This window comes from Argentina silus, assembly GCF_951799395.1.
Source record: "Argentina silus genome assembly, chromosome: 1".
Taxonomy (NCBI): domain Eukaryota; kingdom Metazoa; phylum Chordata; class Actinopteri; order Argentiniformes; family Argentinidae; genus Argentina; species Argentina silus.
Window position 1 is genome coordinate 36379121 of NC_139655.1, and position 27445 is coordinate 36406565.

The window sequence follows — 27445 nt, forward strand, 5'->3', positions numbered from 1 at the left end:
ACAAATCTTCATGTTATTTGTCTGAAAAAAAATGTACCAGTTGTTTTTCTTTATGCTGGGCATACACTACATCTAAAATCTTAATGCTATGTAATGTTATGTATCACATGTCAAATTAAATTGATTATTTTCTCATTTGCTGATTCCCTCAAACCATGTCAGAGGCTTCTACAGCCGACTCCCTCACCTCACAGTATTTTGTCACCAGTTTATCCGCTGGCAATGCATTTCTATTAGAGCCTAGAGCCTAGAGCTGTATTTCGATGGAAATCATACTACACTAGGGACGGCCAAAGTTTTTGGCATGTCAAAAAATGTTAGAGAGGAGTCTAGGGAACGGAGCAGCCATCGTCAGTGCGTCCTTGATCCTCTCAAATGAGTCCCATCATGCTGATCGTAGCCCAAGTTCATAGGATTTGACTGTGATCATGAAAATTCGTCTGGGACGGCAAAAACTTGGCGAATTTGTTGTGAAATCATGAAGTGTATGCCAGCAGTAGACATAGTTATACCCAGTGTGAAGTTTCCCTGTTCCCGGATGATTTTCCATAATACTTGCATTTTATCATTTTACTTAATTTGCTTTTTAGCTCATTTGAGCTACTGTTCTTATATATATCTCACATTAGATTTTTGTGTTTGTTTGTTGCAGGCAAATACTGAACCTGTGCAGCCTGTAAGTAATACATGCATTGCTTAGCAACAGATCACCAATATAAATAAATAATTGCAAGAGAATATTTGTGCCTTGATTTTAAACTATCAATATCTGTGATCTGTGGTCGCACCTGTCATTAATTGTGGACATGTATGTTTTCATGCTGTACACAAGAATGTTTTCACACTCTTTTTTTATACCACAATCCAGAGCTGTTCACACTGTTCACACAGCTGTTCACACAGCTGTACACTTTTCAGGCCACTCCATTCACCACAATCCTGTCACTATCATCCTCTCTTGTGTCTGTGCTTGTGTTCTCTCTTTCTCCACCTCTGTCAGTCCCTCTCTAGCCTTCTGTCATTATAAACACACACTTTCTTCTTACTTTACCTCACCTCCACACACCGGCCTTCCAGCCGGACTCTGGGTCTGTGAGTACTGTGGGTGTTGAGGAGGGGGGCGGAGGTGGCGATGCCCCGAATGCTGCTGACTTTAACCCTGAGTTCCCCGCATTCCCCGAGCAGGGCGGAGACTCCGGCTTCACCGCCGACTGGGCTGCCGACTTTGGCTCCGCCCCTGAGAATGGAGACTCAGCAGCCGCTGAGGCAGCAGCTGCTGAGGTTCCTGCAGCAGGGCAGGACGAGGCCCAGAGCTGGCCCGCAGCAGACGGCTGGGGCGGGGAGGCAGGGGAGACAACAGTGGCAGCACAGCCACAAGAGGTCGTGACAGAAGCTGCAGACGAGGTTAGCGGCTGGAACCCCAACCCCCAACCCACCCCAGACTGTGATCCTTATGCAGTGGGGGGTGACCAGGCTGAGCAGGAGCCGGGACAAGGGCCACCAGAGGCAGGGTCTTGGGGATGGGAGGCAGGGGAGGTAGGGAAAGGGGTAGGGGAGGCAGGATCAGAAGGGAGATGGGCAGGTCAGGCAGATTCAGGGGGGGATGAGGCAGGTTGGGAGTATCGTCGGAAGTCCACGCCAGGCCTGGTCTTCACTAATGAGCATGGCCAGGAGATCCAGGACACCACAGAGGACAGCGAGCACGGCCTGTACCTGACTCAACAAGGTGGGGGACTTACTGGTCAAGCCGACCTAGAAGGGTCAGGCTCCGATTATGAGACGGCGGAGGAGTGGGGCGACGCAACGGGCCAGAGTGGCTGGGCCAGTGCCGTTGATGAACCTGTGTTAGTGGACAATGTTGGGGTGACAATGGAAGCTACAGTAGACCAGGGTCTCGCAGACAGTGTCATGGCCCAGGTAGGCTTCGCAGACTGGCACACAGGGGATGTAGCCGCCCCAGTCCAGGAGGAGCAGGCTCAGGGGAGCAATGTACCATTTGGAGGAGATGCAGCCAACTGGGACCAACAAATTGAACAAGCTCTGATACAGCCTGCCAAAACAGATCCATCAAGTGTCCCAGAACCTCCACAGCCCAACGCTGACAAATCATTTGCCAGCACTGATCTGTTTGGCAGCCCAGAGAATGGCGCTTTCACCCAGAAGGGCATGCCAGGGGAGCAGGGCTCCACCAATGAACAGGTTATCGATTTTGCAACTGACCCCTTTGTGGAGACTCTTGGGGGTTTTACGTCAGATCCTTTTGCAGAGACTCAAGAGACAGGGGGATTTGAGTCTGATCCATTTGCGGAAACTCAGGTGGGAGATGGGGTAGGGGGATTTGCATCAGATCCTTTAGCTGAACCTCAGGGTGGAGGTGGTTTTGAGTCAGATCCCTTTGCGGAAACTCAAGCGGGAGGCGGGGGAGGTGGATTTGGATCGGATCCCTTTGCAGAAACACAAGGAGGTGGGGTAGTGGGTGATTTTGCCACAGATCCGTTTGCGGAGACGACTGGGGAAGGTGGGGGAGGGTGGGCAGCAGACCCCTTTGCCAACGGTTCCTGGCAAGAAGTTAGCGACAGCAGTGGCTTCTTCTCTTCAGATGGACAGGGCGACTTTGCTGCAGGCTGGGGGGGCGATGGCAGCCAGGCAAGAGACCTCTTTGCCTCTTTCCCTGGGGCAGGAGGTGCCGAAGGTGCGAAGGATGGAAGTGCCCCCAGAGCTCACAAAGAGCTGGAGAGCTCTGACCTGTCCGAAGACGAGGTGGCAAACCGGAGATATGGAAAGTTGTACCAAGAGATAGATACAGAGAAGGAAGAGGTACCTGACATCCTCCCTCCCTCTACGTAGAGTAGCGTAGAGTAGACCAGAGTAAACAGAACCCCCTTTCCTTTTTTCCTTCCCGCAGATGAACAACAAATTAAATAGAAACAGCTGTCCCGCAACCCCACCTGGATCCTGCAGCTCAACAGAACCCCAGCCCCTCTTCTCCTCTCTCTCCTCTTGCTTGCTTTGTTTGCTTGTCGATTTCACTTTGTCAATTTTATAAACGCCATTCCATCACGTGCTGCTTGAAACACATTTCAGTCTTGCCTAAAAGCCTCAAATGCATATTGTGTCTCTGTGATTCGATTTAGGTGACCAACAATGCATTTAACGGATTTTCACAGGTAATTAGCCCATACCAATTGGATTTATTTATTTGTTTTTTATTAAATCATAGCAAGATAATAGTGAGACTATCACTGTCTGACTAGTTTGACAAAGATGCTCATCATTGTTAGTTGTAAGGTTCAGTATATTTTTAAATAATTCTGTACAGTAGGTAATCACAAAAGATAAGAAGGATCAAGTGGGATTATGATGTCAACAACCATACAGTTTTTGGCTGAAGTTCATCTACAACCCTATATTCTGAATGAAATTCCATGATGAAACTGACATGAGATATTGTATATCACAGTAAACTTTACCTGCAGATCAGCTGTAACCTCCCAGAGAGCAGTTAGGTACTATAGATGTAGTTAGTAGATGGTATTAGGTGGCATTGGAGAATCTTATGTCCTAAAAATTGTTTGATATCTTGATGATGTTCGCTGCAATTGACCCTTAAACTTGAACTTCCTGTTCTCCAAAATAATGGCGATATAATTTTGTGTATAACAAAGCCAAGACAGATCAGAACATTACCACTTACACAATAATGTATCTAAATCACATTGCAAATTTTATCACAAACTATCTTACCCATATGTGTTAGGACCAAGTCAATGTGTTTACTATCACTCCATCAATCCCTCACTAACACGTTTCCCTAAATGACCCATCAACACTGTCCTCTGAAAACTAACATTAATCTGTTCTGGCATTTTATGGTAATATCTACTGCGTATGCTGTGCCTGTACTTTCTAACTTTCTCCTTCTCCTTCTCTCTCTCTCTCTCTCTCTCTCTCTCTCTTTTAAATGACCACCTTATCTTAAAGATGGATGCATCTGCCCCAACATTTGTTGCTGATTTTGATAAAATGGTGAGTCAACAGTCTCAATATGACACACATCACAGTATTCTTACAAGAGTATGTTTTTCTCAATATGACACATTTCTTTCATCACAGTATTCTTCTTTTTATGCCAGTTGTTTTTTGTTATTGGGTGAATGATGTTTTCAAAAGACTAATTTTATTTTTTGTGAATCCATTCTGTGATTCTGTTATGTTTGTGTACATGGTCGTGTTTGTATTTATGTTGTATTGCTTGTATGTATTTGATGTATTACTGTACCTACTGTATGTTGAGTTATTTGAAAAACAAGCAATCATGTTTTTACTTTGTTTTCTAAACAAACAAACTGTACTATGAAGCAACATCCAGGACATTAAACATCAATATTTTCCGAGAAACAAAATGAAGCCGTATTCAGTTAGACAGGGGATGGCAGAGACAGGAATGGGGGCTGCCCCAGCTAAGTTACAGTATACTGGGGGAAGAACTGTATCGGCATGCTACTGTTCTGGCAGCTACCTTGTGTTTGACAGAGGGGTTGATTGCCTCTTCCCCTGCTTGTCTTTGTGAAAGAACGAGGCTGAGGCCACCCCGGCCACTGAGGCTGCTGCCTCCCCTGAGGCTGCTGTGGCCCCTGAGGTTGCCACTTCCCCTGAGGTTGCCACTTCCCCTGAGGTTGCCACTTCCCCTCAGGCTGCTGTAGCCCCTGAGGTTGCCACTTCCCCTGAGGCTGCTGCTTCCCCTGAGGCTGCTGTGTCCCCTGAGGCTGCTGCTTCCCCTGAGGCTGCTGTAGCCTCTGAGACAGAGGTAGGGGAGGTCCAGGAGCCTGCACCTCCCAGTGGTGAGGCTGAGGCAGCTGAGAATGCCACCAGTCCTAAAGAGAAGGCTGCTGTGAGTGAGAGTTACCTATATATCTGTTACACAGCATGGTCATCACAAGCAAGTGTCATGTCATAGTCACTATGGTCTATGCTGTCAGTATTGGCATAGCTCTGTGCCACCATCATCATCATGGTTTTGATCATCATCTCTTAATCGTCTTCATCAGCTTTGACACAACCACCATCCTCATCGTCATCAACATTATCAATGCTTTCATCATCATCATCATCATCATCATCATTATTATTATCATCATAGTTGTTCTCATTTACATCAGTTGGCCTCATCTTCATCATCATTACGATCACCATCACATGATCGCATGAATTTATTATTTTCATACTGATGCTTTCTTTTTTTATGTTTTATGATTATTGTTTATTTCTGTCACCTTCCTTTTCAAGTCATAACCCATGTTTTCTTTCAAACCTTTGCACCATACCTCATCATGGATCCACCCATACTGTATTTTTTCTTAACAATTCTGAAAATCACAGCAGGATTAGAGTATTAAATACCATCTTTCTCTAACTCACTGTTGGTAAAGTCCACTGTGGGGTCTCCAGTGGAGTCTGCAGCCACTGAAGGGGTGGAACCAACTGAGGTATGTACAAGATCTTCCCCTCTGTCTTACCTCATTGCAATGCAAGTCAAGTCCACCTCATTGTACAGTAGAAGCTGGGTCCCAAATCCTACCATCAACACTGTTCAAAGCCTCATGGGAATGAAAGAGACAGAGAGAGAGAGAAAGAAACCAAATACTGTATGTAAAATTAACTTGTAAGTTCAAGTTTACAAGCCTAACTACTGTACAGTAAGTTAATATTCCATTAAATCATACTCATTCTTTTTTAATGGTGCTAACCTATTGTATGTTTCAAATAAGTATTTTAAAACATGCAACAGTGAGTATTCATCTGTGTATGTGGATGTTTTTATTTCATTTGTGTTTTTTGCCTTGTAATTGTGACTGGTTTAATTCAGGGTGCTGAATGAAACGGTGTCATGCTAGAAATGTGAGTGGACCATTGGTATTTCTTTCATGTGGCATCGTAAGTTGTAAAACTACCTTTAAACGCATCAATGAAAGATGCGGTGTATGTTGAAATACGGTTTATAATTTCTCTTAATTTGTTGTTCTACCTTTTTTGTTTTACTTCAAACATTTCTGTAATCGTTTCCCATTGAACAAGAATATGTCCTGGTGTCTGTTGTATCTAAATGTTTAATTTGTATATGCAGTATGATATGAATATGATTTAGATGAGGATTTACATGGATAAATGTGTAGATTTACACAGCAATGACTGTGTAAAGGGATTCATCAACACCTGCACCTCAGTCCTTTACAACGCTGTACTAACACTATCCATAAAGAGCAGAACTGCCGTTATGCACCGTACATGCAATTGCTACTCCAGTGTATGCAATGCAGATAGCCCTCATTCTAACGCAAAGCTAAAGGCTTAATTCCAAAACCTTTGCTAATTTTAGGTAGTGACTAGTTAAATGCATTAATCTCTTTCCACACTTAGATCCCCCCTTGTGAAGAGGTTGAAAAAGCATCCCTCAACGAAGCAGCTGCTCCGGTAACTATGACTTATGCCACAATTTGGCATAAGGAACTCTAAAGAGTGTCTCGTATGAGTTGATACCTTATGTCATATTTGACACAGTGTCTTGTGCAAGTAGATAGTGTGAGTCATTAGGGACAGAGTGAATCACATGACACTGAGGTTCAACTCAAAAGGACACAGGTTACTATTGAGATAAACATGGGATGTGGGAAATTAACAGTCTTTGGAATGTCATTAAGTAATGCGTTTGCTGTAATTGGAGCTCTCAATCAATATTGTGTAAAATGAATCAAAAATGCACATTATATTTTTAATGCTCGTTTTTTTTTTTTAAGGAAAAGATTGTTCTCTTTCAGTCGACTCGGTTCGACCCCCTCACTATGGGACACGCACTCCTGGGTACCTTTCACTGAAGATCACAGTAACGCCTGGTACAGGCTGGTGACACTTGCAAGAGATAGCCCCACCTATCACCCATCCCAATAAAGGGACACAGGAAGCATGCCATTACATCCTTTCCGCTGTTCACTCTGACTATCCAAATCATACTGTAGTTGTATGCTCGTAGCTAGCTACAACTTAGCTTAACTCTTCCACTGAGAATCCTATAATTCTCTTGGGGCGTTGTCTCTACTGGAATCCTGCGGTTCAGCTTGACATTTTAAAGAAGACTATTTACATTACATTTACATTTATGGCATTTAGCAGACACTTTTATCCAAAGCGACTTACAACAAATACATTTGTTTAAGTAAGTGAATCATGTATCCATCGGTCATCATAAGAAAAAGTAATCAATGCTCGGAGGAATGCTTTCCCTGGGAGGAAGAGCAGCTCAGTCTTGTTAAGGTTGAGCTTGAAGTGGTGGGCAGACATCCAAGCGGAAATGTCTGCAAGACACAGAGACATGTGTTGGTATCTGTGAGTCAGAAGGGGGGAAAGAGAGAAAGAGTTGTCATCTGCGTAGCTGTGGTAGGAGAAACCATGTGAGGAAATTACTGAGCCAAGAGATTTGGTATTGAGGGAGAACAGTAAGGGCCCTAGGAAGAATAGCTGAACTGGACCCCCTTCCTTCTGCCCAGCCCCTTTTTAGGATGGGGGGGGGGGGGGTGAAGGATGAAAGGTGTCCACATAGCCTCCTCCAAGCTCGACCTTGAGCTCCCTAGGGGCCTGCAACTGCCCAAGAGGACTAGATTGGATGGAATCACCCTACGGTGCGGTCCCTAGCAATGTGAATGCCTTGAGATTTGGAAGCAGCCTTTCTTAGCCAAAGTCGTGGCGCCCACAAGGGTGGGAAGGCTGGGTGGCCTACCTTGTCCCTGGTCTTTGCCTTGCCCAGGAGCCCAGACTGTTTCTAGGGACGTGTGGGCTCCCTGTTACTCTATTCAGAACAATGGCAGAATTGCTTGGTGATACAGGGTTACAGACTGCAGCTTTTTCTCTTTGCTGGCCAAGGGCACGATCCATGTGGCTCCCAGATGGGTTTTGACAGCCGTCACTTTGTGGTGTGAAGGTTTGTCAGACACACGGGAGGTTTCTAATATTCACCCATTCAGTCTGTCCCTGGGCCCAAGGACATTCATGAAGTGTGTGGAAGCCCCCATAGCCCCCCTTCTGGGGAGAGGCATTCAGGTTCTCACACATATAGGCCACTGGCTCGTATGCACGGACTCCAATGCGCAACGGATTACACAGCAGTATTGCTGTCACATCTGCTTGACCTAGGCTCCCAGATGAATCATGCCAAAGCATGCTCAATCCAATGCTCATTCCCGGTGGCTGTTTAGGTCTGGCCATGGACTCGTTCAAAGCTTCCCGCACCCCAGACAGACACAGATGGGTGTCTGCAGGTGTTGCGCCCAACTATGTGACTATATGCGGGATTCCAGTATGTGTCAGTATTCGCTCTGCATGTTAACATAGACGGGATGTTGTTGTTCAGGGTTTGTGACCAGTTGTTTGTCTGCTTTGCGAACCCTGCCAAAGATTCCCATTGGATTGTGGAGGTCATTGTTGAGGCTTACAATTCTCAGGGATTGCAGCCACCTGTGGGGATCCGGGCACACTCCATCCTGGGCCCTGTTAAAGGGTATCTCTTTTTCAGAGATATGTGTTGCTGCCAGATGGGTTTCTCCACATACCTTTCAAAGCTTCTACAGCCTAGACAGGACTGCGCCCTCTGGCGCATACCGTCTTTAGTGCTGGAGACTGTGTGATGTAGACGGGGTACATCCTTGTATCCATACAGGTTCCAGTTCAGACCAGGCAATTGGAGCATTTTGCAGGGTCCCATCCCCCGTCAAGGGTTGAATCGAGTCGACTGAAAGAGAACTAAAGGATACAAAGGTAACCCAGGTTCTCTGAAGGAGATGAGGGAGACCCCTCACCTTGTTCCCCCTCTCGAGCTGAGCTCGTGAAGAGTGGTTCGCTGGATAAAATGGCACGCTTGCTGCGTCCCTTTATTGGAATGGGTAATAGGCGGGGCTCTCTCTCACAAGCGTCATCGGCCTGTACCAGGCGTTGAATAGGGGTCTTCAGTGGAAGGTGCACAAAAGTGAGTGTCCCATAGTGAGGGGTCTCCATCATCTCCTTCGAAGAACCTGGGTTACATTTGTAACCTTTAGTTTTTCCACAGAATGTGTTTATTGATTCTGGGTTTATTTCAATAGTACCAATAGTCTCATATGAGCTTGGCTTTACGACCAGACCTTTGTTCCATGTACCATTCAATGATCCTTTTTTTTTCTTTTTTTTTTTATAATCACTATTCTTATGAAGCTTAGAATTTTCTATCACCCAATTCATCTTTTAAGCACCAGAGGTCCTACCATTTAAATGTCAAAGTTCTCACCTGGGTAAACAGAACCAGCAATTATAACTGAAAATGTGAACAAAAATAAATAAATAATGATGAGCAATGACTTCTTGAGAGCCAGGAGGCTGTCCGCAAGGCTTTAAGAGGCCTCTCGTCCCTCTTTACTTGAATGTGAATCCACTCTCTTCTGTAGGAACCGGTTCCAACCCCAGAGGAAGAGGACTCCCCTGTGGAGGAGGCTCCGGTAATTATCCCCTCACCCCCCAATCCCAAACCCCTAATAACCCTCACCCCACAATCCCAAACCCCTAATAACCAATGTTCCCTCTAATTTTTCATGTGTCTGGGCATACACACAAGCTCCCTGAGCACACTGAGGACCACTGTGAGCAACAATCAAAAATGCTGCGCTACGCAGCAACTGGCGGCAAATTCAAATGTGCGTAACGCAGCAACCGGCGGTAGATGCAATGCTGCGTAGCGCAGCATCCGGCACAAATGGGTGAACTCCGCCGCATTGTTGTTAGCTAGCTAACCTGCATGGTGCGTATGGGCAGGGCACATATGCAAGCACTATCAATGCTATGATTGGCTGTGTAGCGTCAGTAAACCGTATCGTATCATTGGCTGGACACCTGTCACTCACTGTGTTACATTGAAAAATGGTACAAAAAACACATTATTGGTCTAATTAATTAGATTAGATTAGGTCTAATATTGGATATTAATTAATACGTTTATGGTGAATTTTATTTTATGCGCTGCATAGATTTTCTTGTGCGCTGAGAATGTGCGAGCAGTGCGCGATTGCGCAGGCGCGCAGCTTAGAGGGAACATTGCTAATAACCCTCACCCCCTAATCCCAAACCCCTAATAACCCTCACCCCCCAATTCCAAACCCCTAATAACCCTCACCCCCTAAGCCCAAACCCCTAATAACCCTCACCCCCAAACCCAAACCCCTAATAACCATAACCCCACATATACTGTCCAAGCATTCACTGTAAGGCACAATCTGCCTTTCATATACAGTCAAATATGCAGTCCCTGCACTTGTTTGTAAACACTGCTTAACCATTGGGATTGGTCCAAGGGTTTATTGTTTTTGCTTATCCCAGAACACATGAGATGTATTTGGTCTTTGATATAATATGGCACGTGTTCAATGACAATAGTAAAGAGACAAGGCTTTCACATTGAACAATTCTTTGATGCTGAATTTTGAGGAAGCAATAACTGAAAACTCAAAACTGCCCTGTAGGTGTTTTTTTTTTGGGGGGGGGGGTTTCTGCTTTTATTTTCATTGCGTCCCACCACTCATGTTCAGAGTGATTTAATTACCTCTTGTTTGATGTGATCTGTCACCATTAGTTACAAGTGCAACAGCAACAATTCAAGTTTAGGTTGTTTTGTTCATGCTTTTTAACACATCCTTTAACACAACATTTGTTTATGTTTGATCTCCTGACTCTTGAAAGTGACACACTTTTGACAAGCCCTTGAAGGTTGTTGGTGATTCTATTTCTATCACCTCTCATGGGTTGGAGATATATGGTCTGGTTTCAGAGTAAGCCTGGTGACGGTCTGTGTGGATAACATTTCTTTATCTGAACCATAGGCCCCTGCAGACGATAAAGTGTCTCCTAAGGAAGAGACTCCGGTAACTAAAATGATTATTTAAATCCCATCATCCCCATCGTTGTGTAACTGATACCAGAGCTATCTCTAAAATTATCTGTAACACTTTATTTGAATCTTCTGTCAAAAGGCCTACAGAATGCTGTCATGATGTCATACATATGACAAGTGTCCTGAGCTATTTTCTGATCATGTGACCTTACCAGGAAAAGCTCTGGGCTCTATACAGTGCTCTCCAGGAGTACTGGAAAGAGGAAGCATTTTCCAAAGAGACGTCAATGAAAGTCAAGGAAGCTATTATGAGGTTGAAATATCAGAAAAATCGATCAGAAACATAGCTAAAACCTTTTTGTAACATCGTTAAAAAAGAAAGAAAGAATGACCGAAGAATGGATGGTCAGGTTACAGTTTGCTAAAAAGAACCTAAAAAGCCTGCAGAGGTCTGGAAAACGATCTTGTGGACAGATAAGACGAATATTATTATGTACCAGAGTGATTGTGAGAGGAAAGTTTGGAGAAAAAAGAATCTTCCCAAGATTTACAGCATATCACCTCATCTGTGAAACATGGTGGAGGGGGGTGCTATGGTTTGGGCAGTATAGTATAGCTGTATAGCTGGCCACAATAACTGGCTAACTTGTCTTAATTAATTATGTTACTGCTGACAGAAGCAGCAGAATGTATTCTGAAGTGTTCAGAAAAATCTTGTCTGCTCGAGTACAAGCAAATGCCTCCTAATTCATTGGATGGCACTTCATCATACAGTAAGACAATGACCCCAAACATACTGCCACAGTAACTACAAGTTTTTCAGGGCCAAAAAGCAGAAAGTTCTTGACTGGCCAAGTCAATCTTCAGACTTAAATCCAATTGAACATGCATTTAATTTCCTGATGATAAGATATGAGACAAAAAGATCTTAAAACAAACAACAACTGAAGATGGCTGCAGTACAGGCCTGGCAGAGCATCAGCAAAGAATATACCCAGCGTCTGGTGTGGTCAATGGTTCGCAGACTTCAGGCAGTTATTGCATGCAAAGGATTGTTGACCTAATACTTAACATGACTACTTCATTCTGACATTATATGTTTTTTCCAATACTTTTGGAGCACTGAAATAGGGAGAGTATGTTTAAAAAACGTTGGACTTTGTAAATGGTGAAGCCAATCTGTTTGATTTCAAATACAAACAGAGTATAAAGCTAAAGTAAGACTAAATGCTTCCTCTCCAATACTCATGTTTACTCATTTTTCTCGTCCTTTGGTCAGGAAATTCTCAAGGCCTAGACAAACTGTAACTACTATCAGAAAACAAGCATGGCATCTGATTTTATCAAAGTTAGGTCAACGTTTTCCATTATAAGATCATAAGGGACATCACCTTTTACCATGGCTTAGGACGAAGGCTCCAAATGAGGTGTTACAGTAGTATCCAAATGCTGCCTTGTAGCAGCATGACATTGTGATTGCTGGACAATGCTCAGCATTACTATAATAAATAGCTTGGTATCAAACCTAAATGTTCCCTAAATGGATCCCCTTTCTCAGTTGCTGTTTTCAAACATTGAGAACAAGCTTTTTGTTGTTGTTTTTTTCTATCCAAGACTACTATCCACATGGCTTTACATTAACCTAAATAAAAGGAATAAAAATGTAGGTGGGCAGTCATTTTTGCTCTCTAATATCTGACTACAGTACATGCTGCAGTTTTATTTTGTACTCAGATGTACTGTGCATTATCAAATACATTGTTGTTTTGAGTCTTTGTGATGTAAACTGTGTTGTTGTAGGTTTGTCTGATCAGATTATTGTATAGATACATTTCAAATTATTATCATTCATGAAACTCCTTTTACTAAATATTTAAAGGGTGGCCATTTATGTAAATCTTGTTTTCTAAGAAAGTCCATAACTGTGCAAATTGAGTAGTGATGATTTGCTGTAAATATTTTGTATACATTTTCTGTTTTTGTGGTGTTTTCTGGTGGTGACATTATTTTGCCATGCTGCTAGAGTTATTCTCTCTGATATTTGACTGTAATAGAATGTGTTACCTTATTTTTTAGGTATTACATTTTTTGGGGTGTTTGGTGTATACTAATATTCATTTGTAGTGATCCATTACATCCTGTATTTATTGGAAATCAAGGCTGTTTTGACCGGTCCCTACAGGCAACTCTATGCAGATTGCAGTCAGACAATCTAATTTAATTTGAATGCTTAGGACAAGGTCAAACTCATTCCCCTTGTGTAGAGATCCCCTGAAGTCACACTGACCGATCAGAACATCCTCTGATGATGAAATGGTGCTCCTCATCAGGGGCGTTGACCTTTTGTTGTTACCATGGACCCCTCCAACCCCCTTATCATCTTCCAGAACAGCCCTTATCCCAGCTACATTCCTCTAATAGAAGGAGCTGTCTATTGTATTAAAGCAATGTTGTGTTAGGGCAGTGGAATTACACAGCATGGTGATAACAGACTGGAATTTTGGCCTTCATCCTCTAAGGTCATGGATTGTACAGTAACATTAAGCTACTGATCAAATGGTTTGTGTCTGAATGGGAACATTTCTACACCTACAGTATACTGTAGGTTATAGGTATTTATTTATGTGCCGAAATCAATATTTTGGGGAAATAGTGGAGCATTATTTTAACTTCATAGCAGCGTTAGAAGTGGTTCGCTTTGTGATGTTGTGGTTTCCTGCACCATGACAATGTGCACAGCAACCATTAGTTGAAGGCACAATATGATATGTTTACGTATTCAACATGTACTCCCAGCAGAAATCCATTGACCTCTATACAGTAGCATTCTCATTAGAAGTAAGTACCTGTCACCCGATCATATGGTCAGTTTTAGAATATTCAATAAAACTGAGCCTTACAATCCCCTACAGCAGTGGAGGCTGGTGGAGGTAGAAATTCAGAAGACAGGCTCATTGTAATGCATGGAACGGAATAAGGAATGGTCATTGTAATGCGTGCAACAGATAGAGGAATGGTGTCAAACGCCTGTGTTTGATACCATTCCCTATTCCGTTCCATGCATTACAATGAGCCCGTCCCCCGATTCCTACCTCCACTAGCCTCCCCTGATGTTCTACCTCCACCAGTCTCCCATGGTGTTCCATCTCCACCAGCCTCCCCTGGTGTTCTACCTCCACCAGCCTCCCCTGGTGTTCTACCTCCACCAGCCTCCCCTGCCCTACAGTATATTATGTGGTCAGACTCTCACTGTGTAACCCCACCTTTCCCATCCAGTCATGTGGCCAGTTTTAGTGCTTAAACTGCCTCCGTTCCATCATTCCTCTGACCATCCTTGTCCTAACCCTTTGCCCATGTACACTCTGACCTGGTTGACTGTAATGTCCCAGCATTGGCTCTTATGCTCCCAAACGTCTCTTTAGACTGTAGTGTCTGAACCAGTGGATGAGACCCCTAAGGAGGCTACTGGGGCCACTGAGGGTACTGCAGAAGCGGGCCCCAAGGAGGTAGATATTCATCCATCATGCAGAAGTGTTATCAGCGAGAAACTTTGTACAAACTGATTTCGATAGAACCATGCCCGAGGCTTAATAGTCCCATGAAGTCATGTTCTGAAACCAAATGGATGTTGTGTGTGTGTGTGTGTGTGTGTGTGTGTGTGTGTGTATGAGCGTGTTACTGTGAATACTGAAGGTTCTCTATCTAAAGGATCTCTATCATCTCCAGGAGAAGATGCCTATTCCCTCTGTGGTGATTGAGCCTGCCTCCAGCAACGAGGGTGACGATGACCGCGATGGTGATATAATTTCCCCCACGACCGTTAGTGACAACGGAGTGACACCAGACAGCCAGATGGCCAAAGACATCACTTCTTCTGGTGGCTCACCAGGACTCCCCGCTGGCTTCCTGTACAAGGTTACCCCTTCTTTACCTTGATCACTCTTCCACATACAGTGCCTTCAATAAGTATTCACCCTCTGGACTTTTTCCATATTTTGTTGTGTTACAACCTGACTTTAAAATAGATATATTTTTTCACTGATCTACACAAAATACATATACATAATGTCAAAGTGGACATTATTTTGTGTACATGAACTCACACTCACCCTTTTACATGCCTCTTCCTTCAGTAACACACATACCACATACTGTACCTATGTACACACAAGGGCCGATGCAACACTACGAAACAGCCAGTGGTCATTCATTGTCAATAAAAGATGGCGACCTGACAAGACGACCGATATGACCCTTGGTGATGTCGTTCTTGCTAGCGGCACAACTGGACAGAATAGATTCCAGGGCTCCTTTCCATTCCAGATTGACACATCCTCTTCCCTTTCCCCCTCCCTTTTATTACATTTTTGCAAGTGAGCCCTATCTGAGCGAAGGGGATTGAGTGAGGGATAGCCCGAACAGCCATTAGTGTATATTCATATTCATGTATATTCACCTATTATATTCATTTATTTATACTCACTGTAATACCTTATACTGTAATACCATGCACTGTCTACCATTTCATGTCTTTTGCACTATGCCACTATTTGCACTGGTTAGATGCCAAACTGCATTTCGTTGTCTCAGTACTTGTACTCTGTGCAGGGAAGGGTATGCACTGAAGCAAACATTTCTTTTGGAATGGAAAGGAACCTTGTCTCGAGACAAAATCGCTTTATGTGTGTCCGCTGCTTTACATGCATTCAGAGACATTTGTCTCCCATTACACATTCACACAACCACATGTATCCATGCTGTATTGTGTTTCCCGTCCTGTACTGTAGGTGGAGACACTGCATGACTTTGAAGCTGCAAACTCAGATGAGCTGGAGCTGAAGAAAGGTGATGTTGTTCTGGTTGTTCCCACAGCAACAGCTGAAGATCAGGTTAGACAAACCCTGTATTATCTAACAACTTTTATTTTGAATGGAATAAAGGTATCGAATATAATTATGGAATGGAATAGAAAATCTTCTGAAATCACCTGTCCTTGGCCCATCAATATCAACGTTCACCTCTCGTCCTGTTTGTTTTCCAGGATGCTGGTTGGCTCACAGGTATCAAAGAAAGCGATTGGTCGCAGATTGGGGCAGGTGCCCACAAAGGACTCTTCCCAGAAAACTTCACACAGCGCTTGGAGTAATGGTCTGAGCCTGGAGAAACAGGATGTGGTAGGTGAAGGCAAGGCGGCTGTGACTTCCAGACGGCGTCTAGCCGATCGCTTGCTGACCTGTCTGTGACCCTGTCTGTCAGACGGAACAAGGCTCTCACAAATAGGGGAAACAACACAAACAATCAACAACAACCAAACCAAGTGTGGATAAACACTCGTACCTACTCGAAGCATAAAGAAAAATAACATGAGCATGATGCGATTGTATGGTCTACCGAACCATATCGAGGCGTTCTCCGAATCGAGACGTTTCTTTTTTTGTTTGTTAACATATAAACAGCGGCGAATTGATGTGTGCTTTGTTGGAATTGTGGTGACCTACACATGTAAACCCTATCTGTTTCAAGGAAAAACTAAAATGAGGTTCCTCCTGAAGAAAAAAAAGTTACCTTATCTTCTCTGCACCAAGTGTATTGTATTGATTTTGTTGCTCAGGAGCGGAATTTATCAGAATCTGTAGTGCTATGATCTATTTAACCGTTCTTAAGTGTTACACAAGACTTTTAAGTGTTTTCTTTCTGACATTTCAGCCATAAATGTTACCTTGCATCATTGTTAGTGTTCTCTTGTAGTGTCATGGCTGAACATGTGCGGCTATGGTGATGATTTCTTTGGCGTACTCGGTGTTGACATTGTTAATTGACAAGACTTGCTCTGCTCTTGCCAAAACATAATTGACTTTGAGCAATTCTGAGCATCGAAATAGACGTCCGGTGAGTTTCCAGCATGAAAAATTATGTTCCTGAAACTGGCAGATGCACATTTTGCAAAGTAAATAAAAAAATTACAATGTAGCTCCCAACCATGGAACAAATCAATGTATATCCTTATATACTGTACCGTATATCTGCAATTACATATATACAAGAAACCAAGTCAACCAGTGGAAGATATAACGAAGATGTTTATTTGTGAATGAAATTTTATGTTCTGATAAATTGTATTTATTTACCTTTATATTTTTTAAGTCTAAGATCACTGGGAAGGTGCTGGGTGGGAAATCAGATATGCAATCTATGTAATTGGTTTATATAGGGTCCCAATAGTCCAACTGTTCAGTATAGCAATGAGTATGACGTCACTTCTGTGTGCGTACAGTTAGCCCTCACTGTAGAACTTTTTTGTGATGTACATATCTGTGATTATTTATCTGAAGGTGAATAAAGAATAGTTCATATTGTACAGCATAATCATTGATTGGAAATAATTCCAAAATCATAATAATATTCACAGTTGCTTTTTAGTGACACTGTCTGTCGTTGTTTCTCAGAAATACCACTGGGGAAATGTTTCTTATGTAGGGACCATTTGTTGTTCAGGTCCCTGTAACAGCAGGTCCCTTACTGAACAATTGAAACCCCTATGAATCCCACCACTTTATGGAATACAATGCTGATCAGTGCTCCCTTTCTATTCATACACCTCTTTTTTTATATAAATATTAAATAGTAATAGTGGAATTGAGTAGGAACAGTTGTTGTCTATTACCTGAGCTTCAAAATGTACAGATTGTTGGCATATACAGTAAAGTAAGACAAAAAACAACAAGAGGGAACACAACACATATTTGTGCATGCACACAACCAAATTTACTCTATTCACAGACAACATACACATAAGAGTGAATTCTATCTAAAACATATTATAGTAACTTCAAAAAATAAAAATAAAAATCATGACCAGGTAAATACCCTGTCAGGTAAATACACTGTCAGCTGATTGTCAACAAATCCCATGGTAGGCTGCTTGCATGGCTCATTGAATTACCTGTGTGAAATGAATGCTTTTTGCATTCAGTTTAACAATGCACCAGACACTGTTCTCATTGTTACTTTGAGAACCTTACCTTCTGAATTATTTTTAATTTGAACAACAAGAAATAGGAGATGCAAATACTCAAACCAAAAACAACACAGGCATGAAATCAAGAACGTTTTCATGCTTTATAGATCAAGCAATTAAGATTTTGCTTCATATTTTCAGTCCAAGAAGTCTAGGCTGCTGTAACTAACTAAGACCCCCAGATACACACATTAAAACAATCTGGGTCAGCCGAGGTAAGTGGAAAAGTCACTAAACCTTTATTACACAGCCCTGTCCTGTACATTTGTATTTTCAGTCCCTCTAAACTCAGAGTGAAAAGTTGCATAAATCTAGCCACAAGAGGGTGCAAAGGATTCACAGCAGATTTTCCCATGAACAAAAAGTATTTCTCTGTAGAGAACAGAAAGACAGACAAGCAGATAGACACAGACGGACCCCCCCCCACGCACACACACACACACACACACACACACACACAGAAACAAACTATTGTCACGATAGACTTCTGATTACATTGGACATGGTAGCCCATATAGATCACATACTGGTCCTGTTTTACTTGAAAGATGCATCATTTTTTATGGTGATCACTGACCTCACATAACTGGATTGGTTTAAGCTGTATGGAGTTAGTTAACCGTACATTCAATTACACTTTTCTGTTCAGGTTAGTGATCACTTAAAGGGAGGAAGGAAGGAAGGAGGGAAGAAAGGGCTCAAGTGTTATTACAGGCCCCCAGCTCCTCACAGACACTCCTTTGTAGACTTAGTGGCATGGACTTGACAGGCATACGTAGAGACCATCACACTTTGTAGAGACCATCACACTTTGTAGAGTCCATCACACCTTGTAGAGAACACCACACTTTGTAGAGAACACCACACTTTGTAGAGAACATCATACAGTGTGAACAAGCAGACTTGTCCATCATGTGTCCAGCTCATGTCCGTCTATTGTTTCTCCTTTTTGTGAGTGAGTAAATAATTAGTAAATATGCCCGTAAACAAACTGCACCATCAGTTTTCATAGAAATGATGGCCAGAGATTTGTATCAATATTGATTGCCATTGAGACTTGATCTGCTTCTGAAGGCCAATGAAGAACAATACATTTGACTGAATGGATTTTCCTAGAGACAATACTCTCTTGCCAGTTTACCTGACTCCAGAATTTCCCTCCACTTCTTGCAAGACAGATCAACTCATCTTTCCTGTGTTCCTGTGTCCCTGTTATTGTGGAATTTTGCGAATGCTAGCATTGCATTATAAATTTGGGAGGCACATTCCCCTAAACACATGCTAACGTGAGCTCTCACGAGTTATTGCACCAACTGTCTGCTTTTTATGATGTCACAACCAGACATATTAGCTGTTCCGGCCTTTACACTTGTGTGCTAAGTGGGATCCTTGGGAGGACCCTACCCTTAACCCGAATCTTAACCCCTACACTAACTCTAACCATAACCATAAGCCTTACTAACCCTAATCCTAGCCATTACCCCTACCTTAACACCAAGCTTAACCGTTTTTGATCGATTTTAATGTGGTGACATCAGGGTTGGGCCGTCCCAAGGATCCCAGTTAGACTTCCCTCACTCCTCAGAGTTACTTCTTGTTCTACTTCCTGGTTTTGAGAGAAAGCCTTACCAGTCAAATGCAGCATCTCACTCATTATCCCATACCATACACAGCAAACTGAGGAAGCATGCAGCATGACAGCCCAACATATCTACAAACAATCACGCGTTCTTTGTGTCCTGGCTTTTTCTTTTTATGTTGGTAGGTGAATCATGTGTGTAATTTGAGTGATTTTCATTTGAGGTTATATTAGTAATACTGAGGTCAAATTCATGTTTGACTATGTTTGTACTGTAATGTATAAGATTGATCCAAATCACCGAATCACCATGTTTTCTATTCTGCATAGTGGTAGGGGAGCTGGTTCAGGACCAGTTAACAGTGACCAGGTCCACGGGCAAGACAGTTGTTATAGAATGCCGAGCCACACAAATCAGTACTAATTATATTTACTGGTATCAGCAAAGAGACGGAGAAGCTCTGAAGAAAATCCTATCCATCCACAAAGGCGGTGGGAAAGCGTCCAGGGATCCTGGTTATGAACATTTCCAAGCTGAAAAGTTAGAAGGTTCTGACATCTTCAAAATTACAATCCATAGTCTGAAAACCAATGATGCAGCTTCCTACTACTGCGCTAGCTGGGGTAACCACAGTGGTAACAGCAATTCACTCACTGTGCGGAAAACTATGTTTCAGTTGGCCCATCTCTCTCAGTGAACAACTATAGCTCCACCACCGGAGGTGACATCATAAGAGGGTAGAGGAGTGGTTAGAAACCACACAGAGCAGGTGATGTTGTTTCATGTGACATTTTCTTATCTTTATCTAACCAGTTTGTTCTCTGATCCTTCACTGGAAGTACATTCAAATCTATTAGATGTAAAACTGGGAAACTGGGAAAGATTTTACATGGTCATCCTCCCATGGTCATGTTTTGCAATCAAATGCAGTATATCATTTGTGTGAGCTTGTGTGAGTGTGTGTTTCTTAACAGCAACAGCAAGAAAAATAAACTATGTGATGTGCATTACAGACAAATCGAATTAGAATCATCATTGGTGACATAAATGTATGCATGAAATGTCATACTGTAAGTCGGTTCAGTTCTGAGAAAGGATTAAGCATTTGCTTTCTAACAATAGCTGAAGGAACAATTGAATGATCAGTTTTTGTCTTGGACTTACTTTGAGTGTGACTCTGTTGGGTCCCAGGACATTTTGCTGTTTGGACATGGTACAAAACTCATTATCACTGGTAAGGCTTTCTATTTGTTTCAATAGTTTATTCAATTGTATGAAGCAAAATACTATTGCTTGACAATTTCACATAATTATGTTACATTTCTGCTATCAAACTGTCATAAAATGGATAGGATGGGAAAATGTAATTTCGTTAAAAAAAAAATCTTTACCTTTTGCTATAGACAAAATTGCTAGATTTTTTTGATTGGGAAGACAGTGATGTTTTTAATTTAGTTAGCATGGGACATAACACTATGATACAGTGCTACATGCAATCAAAGCATTTGTAAAAACAAAAGTCTTATTTTCCTTTGAGTGCATATAGTAAAGTAAAAGGAAAAAAACAACAATGCGATCACCCCACCACCTTTTTGGTAAACAGATGAGGGATGGGCTGGAGAAATGTAACCACTCTCAAATTCATAGATGGAGCTGCAAGGACTGACCATCCATGAGATCAAAATGATAGTTTTAACCATGTTTTGAAGCTTATACAGCATTTGTGTACAATTACATTAAATTGGTTCAATTGGGTTGGGGTAAAACAGTTGAACTCAGCTCATAAGGCATTTATAAGTTATATTCTTCAAGAATCAATGACAATATACCCAGATTGCTCCTTTAATGTGTCTCGATCCTTGATATATCTTGATGATATATGTTTATACCGTGTAATTGTTTCACATGAAAATCAGTCGACAAAGAAGTTAGGCAGCCCAAAGTGACCCTCTACTCAGTGTCTCAACCTCAACCAAATGGGAAGACCACCCTGCTGTGTCTGGCTAGAGACATGTTTCCAAACTTAGTCAAGTTCTCATGGAAGATGGATAAAAATGGCCAAACAGTGGAGGTGCCAAAAGCAGAGAGAGAAGAGCTGGAGCAGATAGAGGAAGGACAGGTGACCAGTATGATCATCATTGATGGACGGGCTGATACAAACAAATACAGCTGTTCTGTGGAGCATGAAGTGGGTATTCTAGCTGCAGACACATCCAAAGGTAATCAAAGCTTGAAATATTAAACTGTTTGATTAGTGTTTGTCTTTTTATTCGCTATTCATCTTAGATTACACTAGATCACTGGTTCACATTATGGTGTTTTGTGTGTCCTAGTTTTCCTTCACATTTTGACATTGAGATATATAATAATAACAGTAAAGTTCATTGTTGTGATTGGATACATGTAGCAACAAGTGTTCAGTAATATGTGTTGTTACTACTCTCCATGTAGGCTTCACATAGTTCACTCTTCTGTGTCATGTGTCTTTATTACCTCAGTGAGAAGTATAGACTCAACTGCTACTAATGCGACAACAACATATCCAAGACCAGGACCGAATATATACAACGGTGAGATTCGTTTTTCAATGTTTTTCAAACGCCATTATTATGTTCTTAGTTTTTTTATGATCACTATTATCACTCTGTTCATATGTGTAATATAGATAAATGAATGACTATATTGATAGGGCAATGTTACTATCTCTCCTCTTCCTCTTCCCCAGATTCCTTCCAGTCCATGTACAGCCTGAACCTGGCCTCTCTGGTTTTCACAATGATGATAGTGAAGAGCATGGTGCTCTGCTACTGGTTGTCTGTCCTGCTGGTCTACAGGAACATGGAAAGTAAACCATCCAAAAAGACAAATGCTCCCTGACACCCCTCCTGCTTCATTTTGATCCTATGGGTTGAATCCCATCATGATCCCATGAGTTTTGTCAAATCTCTTGGGGCTGAATCATATCAACATGTTTTCCCCGTTTCATAAATTGTCATTGTCAACCCCAATCATGTCAACCCCTGATTCCCCGTTTTCTAAATTGTCATTGTCATTGACATCAACCTTACTTCCAAGCGTTTTTATGCATTTTATTATATAAATAAATAAATATTAGGAATATTTTAACATGAATATTTAATTCAGATCATGAATTTATATTTTTGCAATTTGTCGATTAACACCAAAAGTGAACAACATTTTTGACTTGAATAATATAAGATTACAGATACATGCAATGATATGTTATGTGTAAGCATCAACAATGAAAACATTAAAATATGCACAATTTGAATACACAAAATCACTGTTCTCATATTCAAAAATGAACAAGAGTACAACATCATTGATCATCATTACTTATGTATTAATGAATCAGAAATACCAAAGATGTGTAACAAAACTGAAAAATCATATTAATAATAACCATAATGGAATTGCTTTGGTCAGACGTGTAAGCCACTGCCATTGTTATTTTACATTCTTTTTTTAACATTTTCATTAGATTACTCTAAAAACACAATTTCGAGCCGAGATGAGAAGCGACGGTTTTATTGATCTGAACAACCCAGAACGTCTCCTGTCGACTGGCGTCTCTAAGATTCAACCTGTCAAATCTTAGTTTTGTTTGGTGTTTTAGCCTTAACAATGTTAACTGTTAGCTTGTTATAACTAGCTTTCTGGCTGGTTGGATCACTTAGCTAATGCTAGCAAACATTTGTTGTTGTTTCTGTAAGGGAATCATTTTAGTTACATAATTTGCTACAGTTGTCATCAGAACTGTGTTGCTGCATTTTATCACATAATTCTAAAACTGGGCAGTTTCGTCTCCTCTCGCCTCTGATGCTGTATCTGGACCATGCTTTAGGCATAAATCATACATAGATTTGTACAAAAAAGTCGAGTTGAGAACACAGATCTCAAATTAGGATTTGGACCCTCTTTACATCAATGTAGGATCAGGATGTATGCTGACGTTTAAGTTCTGGACTCGGCTCTATCATTTTTTGGGTGAAATTTTTCTAAAACATTTTTGGTTTTAAAAGATAAGTAGATAGCAAATATTCCAGAGATTTGATATAAACTGTACAACTGTATTGACTTAGTATTTACGTTTTGGGCATATGTAATCTCTTTCAATGTTTTTTTCTCACAAATCATAATATTTTATTTCAATTCAGAATGTTTTCATTGTATATTCTTTATAAACAGAAGTCTTGTAATTCTGTTATAATTACAATAATTATAATTGATGTTTATTTCGTATGATGTTCAGTGTAGATGAATAACATGTATTCAAGTAGTTTGGGAATTTTCATTTATATTATATTTCAATATGTATGTATTTGCAATTGATTATAAATATGTGCAAACATTACAGTATATTTGCATTTAATTACATGTGAAACGCCAACGTTTTCTATCTTAGGACTTTGTAATGCTACCTGTATATCAGTTTATTTTGTTAATAATTGTCTAATCGCTTACTATTTCATATGTATTACCGTCACATATACTGCATTTATTGAAATGTATTGATCTGTATTACAGATACACTATTGCCATTAAAGTCAGAATTAGATTGTTCTTGACAAACCATAATGTAATTTCATAATTTCTGTTTTATTCTTTGAGGAAAAAAACATCTTCATTGTCTCATTCGCTAAAAGTATTTACTATATATATATTAAAAACATTTTGAGTAATAAAAACATTATACTTTCCAATTACACTGTACCTACCTATCTAATAATCAAGTACATTTCTAAACATTTTTTTAAAATGTGGGACTAAACTGAATATTATATTAATCAATGCCGAGATCAATGATGTTCTCATCTTCAGAGACTCTAAATAAACAATATTCTGTAATTTGTGTTTCATTTTTGTGGACAGTTAAAATGTCTTATATCTAATTAACTGTAGACAATTGACCATCATCATTTTTAACACATCTCATTTTAAATGTTATTTATTTATTGCTATATTTGTAATAATTATGTTTGTCTGTATGTCTATCTCCAGCAACCTTGAATGCATGTTATCAGTTGCATGAGCAGAGCTAGAAACCGCAGTTGTGAGGAAATGTGGTTAGCCTGTCTCTGTGCTTTTCTCACGAAGGCTGAGATAAGACTTACTGGAAATGTATTTACGCAGTTTAGCCACAATTTGATAGCCATATAATCATATTCTGCAGGGAGTTTCTTATATTTAGGGCCAGATCTACAACAGCTTTGTGGAGGGCTGGTGGGGCAAAACCAGTAGCGCCCGTGAATAATACATTTTTTCCGATTTAAAGTGGTGGAACTAAACCAGGTGATGGTGTTTTTGACTCACATTTCCATCTCTGCTCCTACATAACACAATTATTCTCTTGTCCGAAAGAGGAAAGCAACTATACAGAAATTATGTTGGGCTCTGGACTCATTCCTTACTCACTTCATTTATGTAAGTGTTTCTATCCCAATCTATATATTTAATATAAAACGCAGTCAAATACATTTAATTTCTGTATTCACATTCTTTTTATAACAATAACTTGAAAAATAAAATAGAATAAAATAATATGAATGGCTGGCTTAATAAAGCTAATGCAGTTGCTTTTTAAAAGAGATCCAGTCAGTAAAAAAGTCCGATTCTGTTACTGTGAGAACTGATCCACACAGCCTGTACAAAACATGTCTTGTCTTTATCAATCTGTGAGAGATTTAAACATTAATCTCTGAAATGTTCCTGTCTATCATTAAAAAGTGGATAGTGCATTCTAGTTCAGGCCCTCCCTCCAAAGTGAACAGCCAGAGAATAATGAAACATCATACTGTAAGGCCAATGGTGCCACCGTCAGGCCAATGGTGACTTTAAAAGAGCCACAGACCTCAAATATTAAGATTGGAGAAAACTGTCTATAGGTAAACAACATCCCAGTCACTCCTTAAAGGTGGGCTATATGACAGAGGCCAGATTAAAACAATTTCTGAAAAAGAATGACTTCACATTACTGCACTGAGTTGGTTCAACCAAATGGGAAGACCACCCTGCTGTGTCTGGCTAGAGACATGTTTCCAGACTCTCATGGAAGATGGATAAAAATGGCCAAACAGCGGAGGTGCCAAAAGCAGAGAGAGAAGAGCTGGAGCAGAGGGAGAAAGGACAGATGACCAGTATGACCATCATTGATGGACAGGCTGATAAAAACAAATACAGCTGTTCTTCAAAGCATGAATGTGGTGCTGAGGATGTTGATATACCAAAAGGTTGAGTCATTAATATTGTAATATGGATATACAATTATTTATCTGATTGACAAAGCATAAAAGTGAAGTATTGTACATAACAATTGGTTTGGCTCCTGAGCACTGTATTAGAACATTTATGGAAAAACAATTGATATCCCATAACACTCTGGAACACATAAATCATATCATATAATCTGTGCTTATAATATAATCTATTTTTTTCATCTCTCAAAAGGACCGACTGAATCTCCAACTACTATGGCTAAAACTGCACCAACCTGTCCACACAGAAACAAGTGTAGGCCTGTAGTAAACACGTTGTCCCCCACGAATGATGTAGCGCCTCTGCTTGTCTGAATTGGTAACAATTATTCAAACGTATGACTGAAAAATGACCAGAATGTGTAGTGCTTATTTGATTCATGATCAGTCTTGCTTCTTACAGCTTTGCTTCTATTTGAAGGCAGTTCATGGATTTGAGATAGGCTGAAATGTTACCGGAGCTTGTAGTGCTTATTTGATTCATTTCTATGAATTTGACAGTATGATTTGAATACAGTCAACTGGTAAAAGCTATTATGACGTGTTTAATGATAAATCGGCGTCACCTAGCAACTCCAAAACATCTCTATGACAAGACTCATCATTCATCCAAGTTTCGTCAAAATTGTCCCAGAGGTGTCGGAGATAAAGGGTTATTTTCATCGGGTGGGACAATTACACACTGACTCTCCAGGTGGTCACTTTGTACCTACTGACTCGGTAAGAGTGGTACAGTATACTGTATTGGTTGATATCGTCTTCTAAATGTAGTACTTAAGTAAGCATGAATTAATGTATGACAAGGTGTGCATTAACAATGTCGATATCTGCACACATTTCAGGCGGTAGTGACAGTGACCGCTTGGGTAGTTTTGATTCAACATGGCAGTCAATACGAATAGAACTAACGACCAGAGAACACCTTAAATTGCACTTGACAAACCGTGTTAGTGAATGTATCACCACGTTTTGTTGAAAAACAGTCCAAATGAGACAAATCAAAGACACCATTGTGTTACCACACAATTAAGTCAATTAAGAGATGAATATAAGAAAGAAAGGAAAGTTATGTGATTTGTGTTGCTATCTCCTGCCTCGTTTGAATAGTCTGATTAAATGTACGTGATCAACTGGTTTAAATGACTGCAGTAATTTAAAATACAATATCCATAAAACATGTTACAGGTAACACTTTACAATAAGGGCACATTAATTAACATTAGTAAATGCATTAGTTAACATGAATGAATGATTACTTAATGCATCTGCAGTACTACGCATTTATTAATTGTTTGTTAATGATATTTCAGGTACTCTTATTGTCCCCCACTGATGAAATCAGAGAGGGGACTATGATTCGGAGATTGTTTAAAATTTCACAACAAGATAGTGGCTAGTTCAGTGGAAAATGAGGATGTCTTCCACTACTGTTCCTGAAATAAATATACACTATTTTTGTATGAAACAAACACTCTCTCGTATTTTACCCCCCCTTGCTAGCAAGCTGCCGTGTTACTAGCTTAGAAATGCCTACGAAGTTCGTGTTAGCATAATCGCTAATTGTTGCTAACTACCATGTCAGCTACAGCACTGTATCATGTAGCCTAGCAACAACAGTCACGTATTTTTCCACTCAAACAAACAAAGCTTTTAATTTGTCAATCAATTG

The 27445-nt window shown here is 40.8% G+C and overlaps 2 protein-coding genes across 2 annotated transcripts in view; both read left to right on the forward strand.

Moving 5' to 3' along the window:
- amph (amphiphysin) overlaps positions 1-16090 on the forward strand; it is a gene marked incomplete at its 5' end in the record, with an annotated part of 49997 nt that extends 33907 nt beyond the window's left edge. Inside the window, 10 exons of the mRNA XM_083690377.1 lie at positions 653-676; positions 1078-1404; positions 3135-3167; positions 3982-4026; positions 4574-4895; positions 8247-8347; positions 9468-9518; positions 14630-14818; positions 15691-15792; positions 15945-16090. Coding sequence (XP_083546503.1) covers positions 653-676; positions 1078-1404; positions 3135-3167; positions 3982-4026; positions 4574-4895; positions 8247-8347; positions 9468-9518; positions 14630-14818; positions 15691-15792; positions 15945-16049 — 1299 coding nt within the window. The 3' untranslated portion in view covers positions 16050-16090. The remainder of the gene's footprint in view (positions 1-652; positions 677-1077; positions 1405-3134; positions 3168-3981; positions 4027-4573; positions 4896-8246; positions 8348-9467; positions 9519-14629; positions 14819-15690; positions 15793-15944) is intronic.
- A 4440-nt stretch (positions 16091-20530) lies between these two features.
- Positions 20531-22627, forward strand: LOC310811091 (uncharacterized protein). Its single transcript, XM_083679115.1, has 4 exons — positions 20531-20735; positions 21418-21720; positions 22000-22071; positions 22227-22627. The coding sequence occupies exons 2-4, from the start codon at positions 21513-21515 to the stop codon at positions 22376-22378; spliced, it is 432 nt and encodes a 143-aa protein (XP_083535241.1). The 5' UTR covers positions 20531-20735; positions 21418-21512; the 3' UTR covers positions 22379-22627.
- Positions 22628-27445: the final 4818 nt, after the last annotated feature.

Bases quoted from the DNA above. Each gene is read 5' to 3' on its own strand.
- LOC310811091 (XM_083679115.1), top strand. From the start codon at position 21,513: ATGTTTCCAAACTTAGTCAAGTTCTCATGGAAGATGGATAAAAATGGC. The intron at 21,721-21,999 runs GTAATCAAAGCT...TTATTACCTCAG, and splicing joins AGCTGCAGACACATCCAAAG to TGAGAAGTATAGACTCAACT. The intron at 22,072-22,226 runs GTGAGATTCGTT...CCTCTTCCCCAG, and splicing joins AGGACCGAATATATACAACG to ATTCCTTCCAGTCCATGTAC.